Source organism: Lemur catta, chromosome 21, assembly GCF_020740605.2.
Source record: "Lemur catta isolate mLemCat1 chromosome 21, mLemCat1.pri, whole genome shotgun sequence".
In the NCBI taxonomy this organism is placed as follows: Eukaryota; Metazoa; Chordata; class Mammalia; order Primates; family Lemuridae; genus Lemur; species Lemur catta.
In genome coordinates, this window is record NC_059148.1 from 17954571 (window position 1) to 17974651 (window position 20081).

The 20081-nt window shown below is 47.4% G+C and overlaps 1 protein-coding gene across 2 annotated transcripts in view; it reads left to right on the forward strand.

The window, feature by feature from the left end:
• KCTD10 (potassium channel tetramerization domain containing 10) overlaps positions 1-20081 on the forward strand; it is a 28731-nt gene that overhangs the window by 2094 nt on the left and 6556 nt on the right. Inside the window, exons 2-6 of one of the 2 annotated variants that reach the window (XM_045534601.1) lie at positions 5755-5968; positions 14229-14398; positions 17056-17145; positions 17424-17476; positions 18880-19075. In XM_045534601.1, coding sequence (XP_045390557.1) covers positions 5755-5968; positions 14229-14398; positions 17056-17145; positions 17424-17476; positions 18880-19075 — 723 coding nt within the window. The remainder of the gene's footprint in view (positions 1-5754; positions 5969-14228; positions 14399-17055; positions 17146-17423; positions 17477-18879; positions 19076-20081) is intronic. The other variant, XM_045534602.1, reaches the window with a different exon arrangement.

Here is a 20081-nt window from a genome sequence, read left to right on the forward strand (position 1 = left end):
TAAATTGCTTGAACATCTTGCAGGAAGTGGTGGAACTGGATTGTAGTCCTGGTTTGTCAGACTCTCAATCTAGTTTTCCTTACATACACACGCACACACAAAGGAGACAGTTTTATAAAGAAGTGTATGGAAAATATAGGGTCAGAGATTTGGTGCCCTTTTTTTCTACTGTACTTGCCTGGGTCTCCTTCTAAGTCAAAGATTTTCCCCCTTCAGCTGATTTTTACTTTTTCAAACATGCATACAGTTGCTTCCTGCCTGTGGCTCTGACGCTGTGCAGTGGGGGCTTGCTTTTGTTTATAGTGCTTTGGTTTGTTTTTATGTACAGGTCAGTCAGGAATTCACTGGGCCAAGACCATGGAGTTAATTAAGCCTAATTAAGGGGTATAATACTTTTAAAAGAGTGGGTTGTAATCTTGCCTGGCATTAGAATCACCTGGGGGAGTTTTAAAACTTCTCCAGTCTCAGCCACACCCCAGACCAATTACATCAGAATTTTCACAGGTAAGACCCTAGCATCAGTACGTTTAAGCTTCCCAGGTGACAAGAATGTGCTATCAAGTGTTGAGCCAGTATCTATCCATTTAATTAATTTTTAGAGACAAGGTCTTGCTTTATTGCCCAGGCTGGAGTGCAGTGGCAGAATCGTAGGTCACTGCAGCCTTGAACTCCTGGGCTCAGGTGATCCTCTTGTATCAGCCTCCTGAGTAGCTGGGACTACAGGCACGCACCATCATGCCCAGCTAATTTTTCTTACTGTTTTTTTTTTTATCTAGAGACGAGGGTCTTAGTATTTTGTCCAGGCTGGTCTCAAACTCTTGGCCTCCAGCTATTCTCCTGCCTCTCAAAGTGCTAGGATTACAGGCTTGAGCTACCATGCCTGGCCTTGAGCATTATATTTATTTAATAAAATTAGCAAGAGTATATTCAGGGGAGATGGGGAGGAGGGAAGCCTAGACTTACACATCTAACTGAAATAAACTTCTGGTTGAATAAAATCTGTAACTAATATCTTCAGTGTGAATTACCTCTCTGTTTCTTGTAACCAGTTTTGTGCTCTCCTGCCCCACCTCCCCAACTTCATTAATAATGAAATCAAACCTTTGAAACAAATCAAAAAGCAGGATTTCAGTAGGGACAGCTGGGAGAGGTTTATTGTCATCTGCTTTGTGCCCTCAGTGCACTGTAACTTGGGCTCAGGGATGTGAACACAGCCAAAACTTTTTCTCCAAGGGCCTCTGCTGGTATTGGGTTGACTGACATTTGGAGGAGGTGGGCTCCAGAAAGGTCCAAACCTTTTGTTGCCTAATCTGGAGTCTCATGCTAGATCGGGACGGTTTCTGCCTTTATCTCTTAGTAATTCAGTTTGTCATTAGAGCTGGAAATAGTTTCCACAGAGGAGAAGATAATTTGAGACTTTGAGAGCATTCTCAAATTATCATAATTTGAATCTTTCCTCTGAGCCAGGGGCTGGTGCTGAGTACTATGGGGGAGGCAAGGCTGTTGTCCCCGTTTGGTGGATGGGACTAGATTCAGGTGTCTTGTCCAACACTCACAGCTACTAAGTGGCAGGGCTGGGGACTTAAACAGGGTCTGATTCCCACACCCTCAGCCACACATTACCTCCTATCTTTTTTCAGGGCTTTTTGTACTTTTTAAAGAAGAGAGGTGGGGCTGTCCTTTCTCTACTTAATATGTCATAGCTCTAAATATACCATGCATGATGGGCTCCGGGCCAGCCAGGACTTGCCTGTGTCGTTCACTTGCTCCCTTACTGACTCACCTCCTGCTTTGAGAAGTGACTGACCCTATCTGGACGATGGTATCCGAATCCACAAAATGGAAATTGCCTTCCAGCATTGTTTGGATTTTTAAAAGTCATGTGGTGGTAGAAATTAAGTGGTAAAGGTCAGGGAGGGCCTTCTGGAGCATGAAATGGTTTCTGTCTGGATTGGAGGGGGGCTGCCCAGGTGCATGTATTAACCAAAACTCATCAACATGTAGACTTAAAATGTACTTATTATGTGCAGATTTTCCTTAAAAAGTATTAGAAAGCCATAAGAAATATAGTCGTGCTGCATAGTGATGTTTCAGTCAATGACTGGTGGTCCCATAAGATTATAATAACAGTAACTAAAATTCCTATCACCTAGTTGCACCATCATATTGTAGCAACATGTTACATATGGGTTTGCGATGATGCTGGTGTAAGCAAACCTGTGCTGCCCGTCGTATAAAAGTATAGCACATACGATATGTGCAGTATATAGTACTTGATAATGAAAATAAATGACTGCTACTGGTTTGTGTATTTCTATACTATATTTTTATCATTATTTTGGAGTGTACCCCTTGTACTTATTTTCAAAAAAGTTGACTGTCAAACAGCCTCAGGCAGGTCTCTCAGGAGGTATTCCAGAAGGCATTGTTACCGTAGGAAATGACAGCTCCATGCTTGTTATTGCCCCTGAAGACCTTCCAGTGGGACAAGACGTGGAGGTGGAAGGCAGTGATATTGATGATCCTGACACTGTATGGGCTGAGGCTAGTGTGTGTCTCTTAGTTTTGAACAAAAAAAATTTAAAAATAGGAAAAAGATTATAGAATAAGGATATAAAGGAAGAAAATATTTTTGAACAGCTGTAATATGTGTGTTTTAAGCTAAATGTGATTACAGTAGAGTTAAAATGTTGAAAATTAGTTTATAAAGTAAAAAAGTTATAGTAAGTTAAGTTTAATTTATGGAAGAAATAATTTTTTTTTTTGTAAATTTAGTGTAGCCTGAGTGTATAGTGTGTTAAAGTCTACGGTGGTGTACAGTCGTCTTCTAGGCTTTTGTATTCACTCACCACTCGATGATTCGCCCAGAGCAACTTCCAGTCTTGTAAGTGCCATTCATGGTACATGCCCTATACAGTTGTGACATTTTTATCTTTTATATAGTAATTATACCGTACCTTTTATATGTTTAGGTATGTCTGGATGCACATACTTACTACTGTGTTACGGTTGCCGACAGTATTCAGTACAGTAACGTGCTGTACAGGTTTGTGGCCTAGGAGCAATAGGCCACACCACATAGCCTAGGTGCGTAGTGGGATATACATTTCAGGTTTGTGTAAGTTCGCTCCATGATGTTCCCACAATGAACAAATTGCTTAACGACACATTTCTCAGAATGTATCCCAGTTAGCTACACATGTGACTGCATGAGGTATAGTTTATGTACTTTTTTGTCTGTTTCATGATAGGTGCTAGACCATTTCCCACGAACATGTTTGGTTTTTTGTTTTTTTTGGTTTTTATTTTGGAGACAGTCTCACTGTTGCCTGGGCTAGAGTGCCGTGGCGTCAGCCTAGCTCACAGCAACCTCAAACTCCTGGGCTCAAGCAATCCTCCTGCCTCAGCCTCCCGAGTAGCTGGGACTACAGGCATGCGCCACCATGCCCAGCTAATTTTTCTGTATATATATATTTTTTAGCTGTCTATATAATTTCTTTCTATTTTTAGTAGAGATGGGGTCTCGCTTTTGCTGAGGCTGGTCTCAAACTCCTGAGTTCAAACCATCTGCCCGCCTCGGCCTCCCAGAGTGCTAGGATTACAGGCGTGAGACACCACGCCCGGCCCCGTAAACATGTTTATTGTGTAAATTTCGGTCTGAAAAGGGTGCTTAAAGTATTTTCATTTTGGGGCAAATTTCCTTAACAAATAACTACCCCCTCCAAAAAAATATGACTAAAAGCATTCTCCCCACCATTCCAGATCTTCAAAGTTTTTGGAAATTCTTTATTTCTATAAGCCACCTCTTTGATCCCATGAAGAAAGGGTTTTTCTAGGGGAAATGGTTGGTGATGACTGTGGGGGGTGGTTTTGGGGACTGATTTCAAAGGAAAGCTTGAAGGGCGGGGAAACCGCTTTCCTTTGGCCTCTTTTCCTTTGTATCAGGTCACGGAGACCTCAGGTGAGCTAAGCCTGAGCTTTTGAAAACTTTCCTGTGATGTTTTTACTTGCAGATGCAGGAACAGTTTCTTGAGAAAACACTCCTTTCCCGGAGGCCCCTGCAGGGTCCTGACCCAAGTTCCCCAGCAGGCGATTTCCAGGCCTTTCCAGGCCGCTCACTCAGTGGGAGGTGGAGACAGGGGGCTTGGCCAGAAGAGTTGGATAACCTCAAATGGAAGAATGCCCTGACTTTTACTAAGTCATTGCCTCTGCTATTGTGGGCTGCCATCCTTTTGTCCCTGTCCCATTTAAAAAATGACATTTGTGTTTTACGGATTATAATTTAATACATAGTCATTGTGGAAAATCTGAAGAGGATAGGCATGAAAAATTTAAAAATAATCTAGTGTCAGGGACTTGCTCAATAAGTTATGTGCAGTCAGTGCCCTCTAGCCAAAACCACAGCAGGCATACCTGTAGTCAGGCAGAGTTGGGTTTATTTCCTTGTCCCATTGAGGGAAAACTGTGGAATGTCTCAGGATTTGGGCTTGTGTTGGGTTATTTGGAGGTGGATTCTGACAAGTGGGGCTTTGCTGTGTTGAATGCTGCCTGGAAACAGGGCTGATTCTGTGACCAGGTGTCAGTGATTCCTGTCTTAAAGGCAGGAAGAATGGAATGAGGCTAAAGCTCCAGTTGGTGAAGAAACAGCAGTAACTCATGTTAGCCAGGGCAGGGGAATGCTGGGTCATTTTTGTGTTTTGGATAATGTTTGTGTTTTTGTCTGTGTTCAGACACGATTATTTTTGTCTTGTTGCAACACGGCCACAGAGGGGCCTTGTCTGATGGGGGTGTGCTGTGACATTTTTCGTGTTCGGTGGGAATGCTGCGGCCTAGCTGTGGGGGCCAGGCCAGCTCCTGGCTGTCAGGCTGCTGTTCTCGCTCAGTGCCACGACCCACATTCAGCAAAGACTCCACCTACTCCAGCTCTACAATTTTACCTATTCATTCAAGAAATGTTTTCTCTGAGCACATGTATGCCAGACACCAGTCTCCCTTCCCAGCCCTGCTTAAATCAGACACTAACTACATCTGTCTTTTTTGACTTGGGACGCATGTGAGGGCTAGTGGCACTGTCGGGCGGACTGTCACAGGATCTTGCTATTTGGGGCACTAGTATAAGAAGTATAATTTTGCAATAACTTGCTTCCAGGAATTTCTGTCTATTGTTTAGTCCCCAGAGACACTTTGCCCCCATGGGAAGTTTTAGGAGTAGTGTGGGCTAGGATCTCACTCAACTTATAAAAGCTTATTTTGTCTTTGATTCAGCCACGTTTAGCTGTTCAGTGGTACATGGCAGTAAGGAAGCATAGAGAGACTGGGCAGTGCCCTGGACAGTTTTAAGATGCAGCCAGGGTGTTTGTTAAGATAGATATTGGGCACAGAGGAAGTCCTTATAACACAAGAGTTAGTGGCGAACTTGGCCTGTGGGGTCAGCGTGTGAGATGAGTGTATGAGGCTCTCTGGGTGGGGTTTGGGACAAACTGGGACATGCCCTTCTCTGGGGGCAGCCAGTACCTCAGCTTCCACTAGTTGTTATCCTGCTGGCCGAGTTGGCCTCTGATTTTAAGCGAAGTCAAAAACCCAGATTTTTTTTGTGAGCTTTCCTGAGTCGTCAACATTGGAAGCAAACTTTAAGTTTTAAATGCAATATGTTCTCAGACCCAGCAAAACACATCTGGAGGCCAGAATCGGCCCACGGGCTGAAAGAGGTCAACCGGGGTTGGTGTTGTGACCCTGTGTCTTCTCCACTGGCAGGAAGAGATGTCAGGAGAAAGTGTGGTGAGCTCAGCGGTGCCAGCGGCTGCTACCCGCACCACTTCCTTCAAGGGCACGAGCCCCAGCTCCAAATACGTGAAGCTGAATGTGGGTGGAGCCCTCTACTACACCACCATGCAGACGCTCACCAAGCAGGACACCATGCTGAAGGCCATGTTCAGCGGGCGCATGGAAGTGCTCACTGACAGTGAAGGTAAGCCCACCCGCCGGCGCCTGCCTCTGGTCGTGCATTCGACACTGCACCAGGCGCTGGGGACATTCTTGTGGTTGAGGGCTTCAGTCTAGTCCGGAAGCCCAACACTAAATGGGCAGTTGTACACACAGGTACAAACTTGCAGTTGTGCTCAGTGTCACCATGGTGTGCGGGGAGCCGGGATCTGGTCTGGGGTATGTGGTCAGGGAGGGCCTATCTGAGGAGGTGACATTTAAGCCGAGACCTGAAGATGAGCAGGAGGCAGCTGGACAGGGATTCCTGCCGTCTTGACTTCATTGTTGATTTGCTGTGTGACTTTGAGAAAGTCACTTCCCCACTCCAGGCTTCAGCTTCCTTACCTATAACATGCATGCTGGACTAGCTGCCCTAGTTGGTCCCTTCCAGTTCTCTCTGCAGTGATTCTGTGACTTCAGAGTGAAGCTCAGGCCGGGGCATGAGTGTTTTCTCTGGACCCTCATCATCTTAGGATGGGGTCTTGACAAAGGGTCACAGAGCTGGATTTGCATCCCAGCTCCCCGTTTAGTGTCTGGTGATCCTAACGTAGTGGCTTTACCTTTTGATGTCTCATTTTCTTTGTCTGGTAAAAGGGGGATAATGATACCCCCCTTGTGGGGCTGTTGGCACACAGTATTTGATAACACGTATATTCAGTGCAGGTTTTTTTTTCCTTGTGAAAAGTCATATTAGTAAAAGGCAAAGAATTGTTTACAGTGGTCTTGCCATAACTACTTCAACCCGCCTGGAGCAATGAAAGAGCACCCGGCAAGGGATACATCTTTACCTGGCTGGGCTTACGGGCAGGTCACGTGAGGTTTTAAAATATCCCCATCCTATATTCCTTGGCCTGAGACTGCTTAAGACTAGGCCAGAGCACAGCCTGGATTGACCCTACTGGACCGTTTCCGAGACTGGCCTTCTGTGCTAATGCCCCACCTTTCTAGGGACATTGACGCGGAGGGTGGGTGAGTTTTGACACAAGCAGGTAGGATTATGGGACCTAAGCCGGTGTGCCACAGTTCATTCTCTGATCCTAAGAGGGCTGAGGCTCCGGCTGCCTCTGGTTAGGGTGTCTCCTGTGTCCTGGGGGGGCCACACTGCAGGGCTGAGGCTCTGTTTTCCTGGGCTTCCCGTGAACTCAGGTTTCTGGTCAAGCAGCAATGACGCGAGGTTGAAGCCCCAGAGCTGCCATCTGTGTCTCACCCAGAAAACACTTGGCTTTTTATGAGTGGGAGGGTCCCCTTTGCTGTGCCACACCCCACATTGCCCAGAAGTATTTGTGGAAATCAAGACAATAGCACCCCAGCTGGACAAGGAAACAGGCATTATCTGAGAACCCAGGATTGTTGTGGTTTTTCTTCCGTCTTACCCAGTCTTGGGGGTGGGGTGCTCAGGAAAAGCAGCTGAGTTGCTTTGAATGCTAAGTGGAAGCCTCTTCTAGAAAGCCCTTGCCTTGGTGGCCTAATGCCGTATCACAAGAGACAGAGCCCTCGAGCTCCCTGACCCCCAACTGGACAAAGCATGTAAGTGGTACCAGCGGGACTGCTCACGTTCTAAATGCCTCCTAAGAGATTAAGAAATGACCTTTGCCCAGCGCTGCTGAAAAGCCCAGCTTTGCTGGGGACACACTGTCATCTCTGACACTCCAAACCTCAGCTTATTTCATGTCCCTAGAGCCCCAGCCCCTGCGTATCATTAGGAAGAGTTCACAGTGTGGCATTTTATGGGTGTTATTTAATCTTCACCATAACCCTTTAAGGGGTGGCTACTGTTGTTACCATGCCAACTGAGGAATCCACACCTGAAAGAGGTGAAATGCTTTTTCAAAAGCTGTGAAGCTAGAAAAGGTGAAGCCCCTGAACCCAGGACTACTGGCTTTTACCATCTGTCCGTGGCTTGATGCGGGCTCAGCTCCCAGGCCAGATCGCTCGAGTGTGGCAGCCTTGTGGTTCAACTACCAGTTTCACCAAAGCTTTTTGGGGGGGCCCTGTGAAGGGCCTGGGCTATCAGGCTGGGTATCTGGTCTTCCGCCCATCATCTGTGCCAGGCGGGGCCGTCCTGTTAGCCCTTGGAGAGAACACAGCCTGACCACTGCTCACGTGCTGCCGCGGGTACAGCCTTGGTTCTGTCAGTCGGGGTAGACTTCCTGCATCTTACAGCGTCGCCCTGGCCTTTGAGCTGGGAGCCTGTCAGCTGCAATGAAGTTCACTACAAACAGGCAGAAATGCAAGTGCAGCTCAACCAGGTAAGTGAAACCAGCAGCAGCACTTGCTGGTTAAAGAACAGGGGCTTTGAAAGCAGTGTGTATCGTGTTGCTAGAAATCTCTGAAGGATGCCCAAGAATGTGATTGCTTCAGGAGAGGGGACCCAGGGTCAAGGGTGGGTGGAATAGTCTCTCTTTCGTCCCATGCCTTCTGCCTGCTTGTGTTTTGTACCGTGTGCGTGTCATTGCTAAACAGAGAAAGAACTTGGGAGTTGGAGTCAGCCAGACCTGAGTTTGAGCCCTGGCTGTGCCACATGTTAACAGTCAGCATTTATGGAGTTTTTTTCTCTATGTCGGGCATTGTGCTAATTTTGGCTTATTTGCCATTTACTGGTAATGTGATGTTGGGCAAGTGACTTTTTCTCTGAGTTTCTTTCCTCATTTCCCAATTGTGAATGATACTGCTTTGCAGAGTCATTACTGGGATTAAATGAGGACATTAGGAAGCCCATTAGTGCCTGATACACTGAGAGAACTCAATAAATGGAAAGTGAGAATTATGGCTTCAGTCCTGCCCGGGGTGCAGTGTAGAGATGGTGGAAGAGGCATGTCAGAGAGACGCTGCCCGCCCGCCTTGGCCTTCAGGGGTGAGTGTGGGGCAGTTCCACACTACCCACCCCGCAGGGTGGCTTTTCTGGGAAGATGACACTGTGGCAGTGAGCAGGCCTTTCCCAGACCCCTTCCCAGAAAGGTTCAGTTCTTACAGTACTAGAATTTTTACCTGAGCCTCTGTCAACATCACCATTGGTCCATGGAGTTAGGAAGCACCTTTTGTAATAAGAGTTCCATTTATCATTTGCCTGTAGTTGTCTGTTTCATCCCTGTTGCTTGGTACAGTATTCACCCCCACCCCCACCTCGTGGTTGGTGATCTTTTGCTAATGGTTTTGGAATTAGGGAGTGTACACTCTAGATTGAAGAAAGAGAGTCATGTTATCAGCACATTCTCCTGGAAAACTGAGAAGCCAGTGTAATTCATGGGAAAACTGCAGTACCTGGGAGTTTCCCTGAGATCTCTGGCTCTTCAGCCTTAAATGATAATGCTCTTTTGTAAAATTCTGAAGTATCTAGAGAGCTTTTAAACTGTGAATAACATCACAGACTCCCCTGTGCTGCCACTCAGACCAGGCACAAAACACGACCTGTACTGATGGTCCTCTCTCCCTTCCAGAGGTAACCATTAGCCTGACTGTGGGGGTCACTAGGTGACTCTCAACCTGGGCTACACAGTGAGTCACCCGAGGAGTTCGGTGCTGGTGCCTGGGTCCCCGTACAGAGAGCCAGGTTTAATAGGGTTAGGTGTGACCGGGACACCTGGACTTGGAAGAACGCTCCAGGTGATTCTGTTACTGAGTCAAGGTTGAGAACAACAGGTGTTGATCTTTCCAGGTGTTACTTTTACCACAACTATTTATGTCCTTAAACAAGGTACTGTTGGTGTGTTTTTATTTAAGTGGTGAGGTATTGTTTGGATCTGTTTTGCTTTTGCTTGCTTTGCATTATGCTTGTGAGATCAAGCCCTGAGTAAATAGCTCTGGATGAAACATGTCCCAGCGGTGGAGTGTTCCATTCTAGAAATACACTGCAGCTGATGGAGCCGTGTTCTGTGGGTGCTTATGCAGATTGTTTCCAGTGTTCACCGTCAGGAATGTTCCTTGAACCCCCTCCCTGTGCGCATGTGGGTTCCTCTTGGAAGTCGCCTCCCAGCCCTCACCACACCGTGGCACACGTAGACAGTCATATTTTTACTTTAATAAATGAGGAGGCTCTGGACTCCCCAGGCCCCACCCAGCTGTCTTGCGGGCTACAGCATTAAGATCTTACCCACTGTCTGGAGTTTATTCCCAGGAGGGGAGTTGGGCATAGCACCTTGGGCTTCGTTAGATATTGCCAGAGTCCTCCCTCAAGTGGTTGTGTCAATTTACTCTCCCTGCAGCAGCCTGGATTTTTGCCAACACTTGGGACTATCCAGACTTTTAATTATTGCCACTCTGGTGGTTATGCTATGGATGCTGCTGTCTTATTCAGCATTTCCTAATTTCTAGTGTGTTGAGCATCTTTTTATGTTTAGTGGTCACTTGGTTTTCATCTTTTAAGTGCTTGGTTGCATGTTAATTACACATTCTCCTTTTTCTTACTGCTTTGTAGGGGTACGTATTCTGGACCCCATTTCTTTGTAGTTCTGTGCTGCAAGCATCTTCTCCCAGTCTTGACTTGTCTTTGCTTTTTCAGTGATACCTTTTGTTACCTCAGTGTTTTTACATTGCTTTTTACATTTAGGTCATCTACCTCAAGGGTGCTCAACCGTGGGTGACTTTCTGGCCCCAGGGGACATTTGGCTATGTCCAGAGACACCTTTGGTTGTCACATCTTGGGGGGTGGGGTGCTACTGGCATCCAGTGGGTAGAGGCCCCAGGGATGCCGCTAAATACCCTACAATGTCCAGGACAGTTCCCCCATAACAAAGAACTATCTGGTCCAAAATGTCAGTGGTGCTGAGGTTGGAGACCCTGCCCTAGGGATTCTGATTCAGGAATGAGGCAGCTTCCTAGAATCTGAGTTTGTAACAAGTACCTCAGGTGATTTTATGATTAGGCAAGTTTGGGAGCCACAAAAATATCTTAGTATGTATGGCAAGGAAAGGTCAGTGAGGGCTCCCCGGAGGAGGCAGGGGAAGGGAAAAGAGAAGTCAGACATCCCTGGAGAGAGGAAGCACGTGGCATACCCACAGGGCGCGGAGGAGGTGAGCCTGGTGGCTCAATCCCTCTGACCCCCTGACCAGCTTTACTTTTGGTACCCGGAAGCCACACATGCTCCCTCCCGTGGGCAGGAACGTGCTACCTGTGGACACTGCTGCTGCTCTGTTCTGCAGCAGTAACGACGAGATGTGTGAAGGGCTCATTGTCAGAGACCCGTAGCTAATTTTGAGTGCTGTCAGTAGACCCAGCATTGTACTGTGTGTCTTCTGTACATCCTCCCATCATATTTTTATGCCAACCCTGTGAGATACCATTAGTAGCAGAGGAAACTGCGGGACAGAGAGGTTAAATGAAGAAGCACCAGTGTCCTCCAGCAAGGAGGCGGCAGAGCTGGGTTTGCAACACAGGCCTTTCCTCATAGCCACTTAGAGACGTCCCGGAGCCCAGGCTAGAGCCTCCCAGTCTGTTCTGCTCTCCAGCCTGGCCTAATGGGCGGCTGGATCCCAGGCTGTCCGGATTCGGACAGCCTTCCTGAACAGCCAGCGTCCTCCATGGCAGCGGGGAAGACACCCCCACAAGCAAGGAGCTGCCTGACTCCCATTTGCTTTTCTACACGCCAGGCTCTTGAACTGACTTTCAAAGGGGAAGCTTCCTGCTTTGAAAGCAACCCAAGTATTTAAAGTCAGCATGCTAATTGAAACCTCGTGGAGAGAGTGTGGGCCTCTTTTCCCTTATTTGTCCAAAGTATGATTCCTTCCCTGCAAGCATTTCCTCATGGCATTCTTGAGCTGGAGCCCAGTGTCACGGTCTGTCTATTCGTTTATGGAAACTCTGGGCCGTCACTGGGATAAGTGATTTCAGGGCCCTCACTCTGTCTCCACAGCTGAGTTGTCCGTGCATCAAAGGTGGAATGTGGACGTTTTCTTCCCTGAGCAGCTGAGTTGAATTGATTGCCGTTTCTCTTAAAGCCCGAGGTTCTACTTGTCTTTTCAGTTCCAGTGAAAGGAGTTTTCCTATGAGTTCCTTTTTCTTTGTGGTCTAGTCCTGCCTTCCCCACTTGGGAATGTCATTTGACCTGTCTGAGACTCTGCTGTTATCTGTAGAAAATGCAGGGGAATGTGCTTCCCTCAAAAAAAGTGTTGGGAAGACAATACAGTTTTTCCATACCTTGTTAGCTTTTTTGGGAAAAAAGTACTTGGTCCAGGGTAACAAGCTGCAAACTGGTAGCCTGCAGGCCCATTTCAACTGTGGTTGTGTTTTGTTTGCCCTGTGGTAGATTGGTGAGTTTTTTTCTGTGTGTTTAATTAGTTTGCCATTCTTTAAAAATCAGGAGAGTCACAGAAAAATCTGGATTTCTGGCATCGCTTGGAACAAGAGCTCACGCAGCCCTGGGCTCACATTCCTGCCTGGCCACTCTTGGCTGGAGCAGGAAGAGCCCACCCCTCTTGGGGGCAGGGCAAATGCCCTCGTGTCAGGCACCAGGGCCTCAGCCTGGCCCACCTGCGCTCATTTATGCTGCTTGCTGCCCCATAGGCATCTGAGTTGCATAAGATACTATCTCCATGTTTTGTCGTCTCAAATGTAGCAGTGGGTGGGATAACATCTGGAGGTCACTGTCAGGGTGGTGTGATTTAGCAGCCCTGGGAAAGCCTCTTCCTTCCTCAAAACCAGGGTTTGACTCCAGGCTGCACATTCGCATTGTGTCTGCCCCAGTGGGGATTATTCTTCCACTGTGCTCAGGAAAGCGTACCCGGGTGGAAGTACAAAGTGGACGGCTGGAGGGTGGAGTCCAGCCCTTTAACAAAAAAAAGGCCCAGGAACTTGAGGCTGAGCAGTTTCAGGAGGGGAACATGGAAATGGCCTTGATCAGATTTTCCTGATGGTCAGTGCAAAAAATGCCGGAAAGTGCACTAAAACCATGAGAGGACACTTGGCAGGGCTGGATTTAGGGGGCAAGGGATGGAGGGAGGTGGGCGGACTTGTGACCTTGGAGTATGGAAAAGATGCATTTGCTCCTCTTTTATTGGCCTCTGATGCCCATTCGGGGTCTGAGTAGGGATCAGCGCAGGGCACGGTGGGGTTAGGGGTGGAAGTGTTGGTCTCTTCTCCCAAACTGGGAGCAAAGGGGAAAGGAAAATGGGCTTTAGTTGGCTAATTCCAGTTTAAACCTCCTCACTTCTCTGTGCACTGGTGTTTTCTCACCTGTAGTGTGGGGCAGGAGCCTTGCTGAAGTCCCTGGCCTGAGGTCGCCCTGCTATTTGGGAAGGCCAGGACTTAACCTTTCTATCTGGCTGGCTCTCTTTTTAATGTTTCACATTTTTATTGAGAAATATTTGGTGTTTGCGCCATTCCTAACTCCCTTTTCCTTACTTCTTCCTCTTCCCAGGCTCTAGTCCTGTCTCCTCCAAATACCATTCCTAGGGATATTTGCATTTCAGTAGAGTTTTGAAAGCGCTTGGGTTCCCTAGTGGGAAATATCAGGCCATTAGGCCAGGAACAGGATTGAAAGGACAATGAGAAACAGAGGGGTCCATTGTCTTCCTGGCCTTTATCCCTAAGAATTTTTCACTATGCCTGATTTGGTAGGCAGTTGGGACCTTTTTCCATTCCAGTAAAAGCAAGTTCCCCATGTTGACCCAGCTGCCTGAAGCCAGGGGCTGTGTTCACCAGCTGTTGTCACTAGCTGCTAAGTGCTTGTTGTGGGATAGGACTTCCCGTGGTGCTGGTGAGTGTCTGGGGGTCACCCTCGGGAGCCAGAGGTCACAGTCTGCGGGAGTGAGGCTTGTGCCTCCTTGGAAATGGGTCTGTTACTTGAGAGGCTGATGGAACCTTTGTAGAAAGAGGAATTAGATATTTTTTAACCCCAGAAGTCTTCTCCTTGTCATTGGGATGTGGTCCTTTGGCCCTGCTGTATCCAGGCGTGGTGTACCAGGTACCTCTTGTGATGCTCTTGGCTAAGGGAATTTGAGGGTACTTCAGAAACATGCTTTTAGGCCTCAGGGGCCCTGGTGTCCGATAGAATGTAAGACCAGAGTAGTCTGGGGTTGCGGTTGGTGTCCAGCCAGCAGGGCCCGGAGGCTGTGGCAGTGGCACCTGGGCAGGGCCTAGTCAGCCTTCGCTGGTAGGTAGGCAGGTGGGGCACAGCTCCCTGCGGTCCCACTCTCCCTTGGGAGCTGGAGGGAGCCAGGAGACAACCCAGCTGTGCTCAGCGCCTCCCACAAGAGGAGCACCCCTGGGTAACATGCCCCTCTGTCTTCCTCCTCCTCCTCCCCCCTCTGCAGGCTGGATCCTCATTGACCGGTGCGGGAAGCACTTTGGTACGATACTCAACTACCTTCGAGACGGGGCAGTCCCTTTGCCCGAGAGCCGCCGGGAGATCGAGGAGCTGCTAGCGGAAGCCAAGTACTACCTGGTCCAGGGCCTGGTGGAAGAGTGCCAGGCAGCCCTGCAAGTAGGCGTCACCCTTTCTTCCCGCGTGGGTGGGGAGGCACCAGGCCTGCTTGCCTCCCTCGTCCTTCTGCAGAGTGGGGGCAGTGCCTGTCTTACTGAGATGGGAGAGTTAATGAGTTAGCCACTCTCCTTCAGTCAGGGTGACCACCGAGAGGCATTGCTCTCATGAGCAGGCCACCTAACTGCTCTCTGACTTACTTCAGTCCCATGGTGTCGAGTCCTCTCGTGTACGTTGCAACCCTTCAGAGAGCCACAGGGTATAAAACGTGATCAGTGTTCCGGACCCATCTTGGGACTTATTTTGGCCCCACAAGTCACTGTTGGAAGCTCAGCCTAATTTTTACAGACAAACACCCCTCCTTTCGTAGCTGGATTGGAGCAGGACTGTTGGGGTCAGGTCTAGTGATAGTAAAATCCCACAAAACCAAAATGCTTCTAGGCATAGCCCAACAGCCTTTTATTTCAAGCAAAGTTACAACATGACAGAGAATCGGAAGAGTCCTTTTGACTTGTCCTAGGCATCTGGTTTGTGTGCTTGAGCCACATGTCTGTGTCTAGTCCTCCACCGGAGCAGTACCTGTAATGCCTGGGCCCCTGAGGCACTGTTGCCACACACCGCCTCTGCCCTGAGCATCTGTGACTCATGGTCAGTCTAACCGAATGTTGCAGCATTTACTTTATCACTCTCGTTTCATTTTTATGTTTGTTAAAGCAATGCATGTATGTCCTTTAAGAAGTCAAACAGTACTGCAAGATTGATGTCAAAAACACCACCATCCTGCCTCCCTCCTACCCTCACCCCTGAGGTTGCCCCTTTGGATTCTTCCAGTTATTTTTCTATTTACATTTCTACATAATTTGCCTATATTGCTGTTTACTGACTTTTCAGTGTTCAGCATTATCCACTGGCGTTACTATAGAAAATTAGAATTTAGTCCACACGCCACACACCACCCCCACCCCCCACCCCCACCCACCACCAAGCTTATGCATACTTGTTTCTTCTCCAATACGGTTTATCACAGTTTTGATTAAATTCAGAGTTTACATTATGAGGTCTAACTATGGCTAACAGTTAAGCCACAGAGTATACAATGATGATTTTCTTTCTTATGTAACATTCGGTTTGCCAGAGTTAGTGATTGCCTCATTGTTTTGTTTGCTTGGTTTTCTGAGTATATATTCCCGATTTAGCCCCACATTCTCAGACAGTCTCCTGTCGGTGTGTTCAGACACATCAGAGGGCCTCTGTTTCATCTTCGTCTTGGAGACATGCCCTCCCGGCTTCTGTTTCTGTTAGTCTGAGGTTAGACCTCCAGGCCTGACCTCCAGATTCTCCTTCCTCTCAGTTTCTCCCGCTTCATCTTTCTATTCTACTTTCTCAGAGTTTTGGTGGTTTTTTTTTCAACTTTTATCTTTTCAACCTCCTATGGGATTTTTCATTTCTGCTGTCATCTTTCTAATTTCTAAGAGCCTTTTCTTGTTCTCTGAATGCTTTATTTTATATAGCATGCTAGTCATGTTTCATAGGATGTCATATCTGCTCTCATCTGTCTGACGACACCATTTAAAGTTTTCTTTGTTCTCCCTTCATTGTCTGACTCCTCCTCTTTCTTTCTCTCTTTGTTTTGGTTTCGCGCTCATGTTTGAGAGGCTTTCCACCTATAATCTGATGATTCTTGGCTGTCTGTTGAAAGAGTAAGACACTGGAAAGCTATCTGCGTGGGGACGGTCCTTACTGTCCAGTGGGCTTCGCTGTTGAATGATAAGGCTGACTGTTTCAGTGGGAACCCCCATTATCAGAATCTGTAAGCCATTTTGGGGGGCATGTGGTTTCCCTGTAGAGAAATCCTCTACTCTCCTCCTGCCTGGTGGGAGGAAGCCCAGCTGGCTGCCTTTTGGGATCTAGTAGGGGAAGAAGCAGGGGGTGCTCACCATTTAGTGTGGAGATCTTCACTTAATCCACCTGTTTTCAGAATGGCAGCTCAGCCCTGTCCTCTACTGTATAAACCGCTCCAGCAAAGTGCACTTTTCTGCCAGAGTGGGGAAGCGGGTGGATCCTGGGGGTCTCACTGGAGCTTCTGCCAACCGGCAAGCAATCCTCTGCTCTTGCCCCGTGCCCACCAGCTTTGAGCACTGTCCTCATGGAAGTCCAGGCTGCTTTCCCATCTGCCAACTCCAGTTTCAGGTTTCTCCATCTCCTTGGTTATCACTCACCTGTGACCTGCTTTCCACCCTTGGATTTTTGACCTCTTTTTTTTTGTCTGCTGACCTTCCATTCTTTTTCTCTTATGAGCTTATACCTTTTTAAAATTCCTCTGCAGTCGTAGTAGCAGGATTTTAGGAACTTTTGATTAAATCATCTTTCAGCTGCCACGTTGAGGGCTTATTTTTGAATTGGCTTCCTGGGCTGTGGAAAATGTGTCATCATTGTTAGTATTTACTGAGCACCCTGGCGTATAACAGCTGTCGCCGAGGAGCAGACTTACTGGAAAATTCAACTCCTGGTCTTCTCCCGTCTAATTCATCGGTGGTAGGAATCCTCCTCTCTTCCCAGCCACAAGTGCCCCTCACCAGAGCCTGTCTTTGCTCAGCAAGCTAGCTTAAAAATTGCAGTGCTGGACAGGCCTCCTAGGCTGAAAGCATGTTTTGTTCCAGCAGAACAAAGATACTTATGAGCCTTTCTGCAAGGTTCCTGTGATCACCTCATCCAAGGAAGAGCAAAAACTTATAGCGACTTCAAATAAGGTATGTTGGAGGCACCCTTGTGGAATTTCTTTTGCTACCAGAAGCAGAGATTCTTCTGAATAAGTTTTCAAATAAAAGTGTGTGTAACTGCCCGAGCAAGGCCCAAGAAAGGGTTCTGGATGGGAAGCTACAACTCATCTTGTGTTCCTCCTGCTTTTGGGTCATGTTGTCCCCTCTCCAGCTGGCTGGCTCTGCTTGTCTGCCCTGTGGGAAGCCAGTGGTTCATTGCACCTGCATGCCAAGTAACACTCTTTTTCTTTTCTTAAAACAATCCACAGCCAGCCGTGAAATTGCTCTACAACAGAAGTAACAACAAATACTCATATACCAGGTAAGGCATCAGCCAGAAAAGGCATCTGCACTCCCAAGAAAACCTCCGCTTACACCAGCCAGGCCCAGCTCTTGTTGTTCCGTTCAGATAAGGGTGACCCCTTTGCACTTCTGGAGTGCGTGGGTGGATAGATGGATAGATAGGTAGAACTTAGAGATATAATTCACACATACTGTGAAATTTGCCTTTTTAAAGTGTACAATTCAGTGTTTTTTAGTATATTTACAGAGTTGTGCAGCCATCAACAGTAATTCTAAAACATTTGTATCACACTAGAAAGAAACTCTCTACTCATGAGCATTCACTCCCCATTTCCCCCAAACCACTTCCCCTCCACCCCCCAGCCCTAGGCAACCACTCATCTACTTTCTATCTCTATGAATCTGTCTATTCTGGACATTTCATATGAATGAAATCATGTGGCCTTTTGTGACTAGCTTCCTTCACTTAACAGAATATCTTCAAAGTTTATCCATGTTGTAGCGCAAATCAATACTTCATTTCTTTTTATGACAGAATAACATTTCATTGTATGGATAGACCACATTTTGTTTATCCCTTCGTAATTTGATGGACATTTGGGTTGTCTCCACTTTTTGGCTGTTGTGTATAATGCTGCTATAAACATTCATGCACAAATGTTTGTGTGGACATATGTTTTCATTTCTCTTGGGTAGATAAACCTAGGAGTAGCATTGCTGGGTCATGTGGTAACTCTAAGTTTAACTCAAGGACCTGCCGAACTGTTTTCCAAAGTGGCTTCACCATTTTACGTTCCCACCAGCAATATATGTGGGTTTCAAGAAGGCCTTTTGGCTCTAGGGAACACGTAGCTCTAAAGTTAGCTCCTGACCTTGTCGGCTTCCGTACGAGCACACATGGCTCCTCACTGAACTGGGCTCTGGATCCATTCTTATGCCAGGGGAGCTTGAGGGATGTAGGGGACATTTAATGATGGTACTCAAGATCCTTACGAAGATCTATGATAAAAAGTCACCATTGGGCAGTGCCGTTCTGATCTTTGTGGGGGCTGATGAGGCTCTGTCCTCCACCTGGCACTGTGCCCAGAGGCCTGGTGGTTCAGCATTCTCTCTCGGGCTGTTGCAGAGCTGACACTCAAGCACACTGGGTAGGATCACAGGCTTAGGGGCCAGAACTGTCTTTTGGGGGGCCTGGCTCTGCCGCTTACTAGTTTTTGGCGTCGAGCAATTACTTAATTTCTCTGACCCTCACTTTCCTGCTTTAAGCAATGGTGATTGTGGTGGTTTTCTCATGGGATCATTTTAAGATTGAAATGAGATAGTGGAGAAGTTGGACCCAGTAGGGCTCTGCACGTGGAAGGGCCCAAGAAACGGTGGCTGTTTTTACCAGCTGTGGTCACCTTGTCAACTGCTCTTTTACAGCAATTCTGACGACAATATGTTGAAAAACATTGAACTGTTTGATAAGCTGTCTCTACGTTTTAACGGAAGGGTCCTGTTCATAAAGGATGTTATTGGGGATGAAATCTGCTGCTGGTCCTTTTATGGCCAGGGCCGCAAGATTGCCGAAGTCTGTTGCACCTCCATCGTCTATGCCACTGAGAAGAAACAGACCAAGGTAAGAGCCTGGAGAGGGCGGTTCCGAGTGGCTGTTCTGAAATACATACTTACTGAACTTCCTTTAATTTGAACAGAATAAACTTAAAGAGGGAAAGGCTTTTAAACTGCTTTTCATTGTCTTGTGGTTGCTCATCATTAAAATATTCCTTATCTTTTAGGCCTTGACAAGATACAAATGTAGGTCTTGGAGAAACAGTGGCATTTCCCTTCTGAAGCTCAGCAAGTAGACAGTCACACTACATCCAGGTTCCTTTGCCATAAACATAGGTCTAGATTTACTCTTACACCCATGGGCGTGCCCTGCTGCCAGGTTTTCTCCACCTGACGTCAGTCCTGTGCCTCATCTTCCTCCACGTAACATCGTTGCCCACCAGCATGGCCTCATGTGGTCTCACTCATCAGAGGAACTGTGCTGCCTTCAAGATTTTGACCTTGACTTTCTAGTCAGGACTTATATTTACTTGGCATCAGTCTGTCGTCCTCTTACCCACTGACTTAGAGCTTCCTTCTCTCTCCAAGGGCCCATTTGGAGTTCCTAGCTCCTAACCTTGTTGGGTTCCTTGGCTTCCTGACTGAACTGGGCTCTGGACCCATTTTTATGTCATCTCCAAACCAACAGTCTTGACCCTCCTTTGACTTCTGCCACCTTGCCATTCCTCGAGGCTGGATCACACCACAAAGTACTGCTAGAGACCTGGCCCACTGTTCACTGGACTTCACTCTCTAGGCCTTCTGCTTGCCTGTCCTCCTTGGGCTGCGTGAGGTTTTCCTTTTTCTTTCTTTCTTTCCTTCTTTCTTTTTTTTTTTTTTTTTGAGACAGTCTCTCACTCTGTCACCCTGGCTAGAGTGCAGTGGCGTCATCATAGCTCACTGCAACCTTGAACTCCTGGGTTCGAGTGATCCCCCTGCCTCAGCCTCCCAAGTAGCTGGGATTACAGGTGTGCACCACCACACCAGCTAATTTTTCTATTTTTGGTAGAGATGGGTCTTGCTTTTTCTCAGGC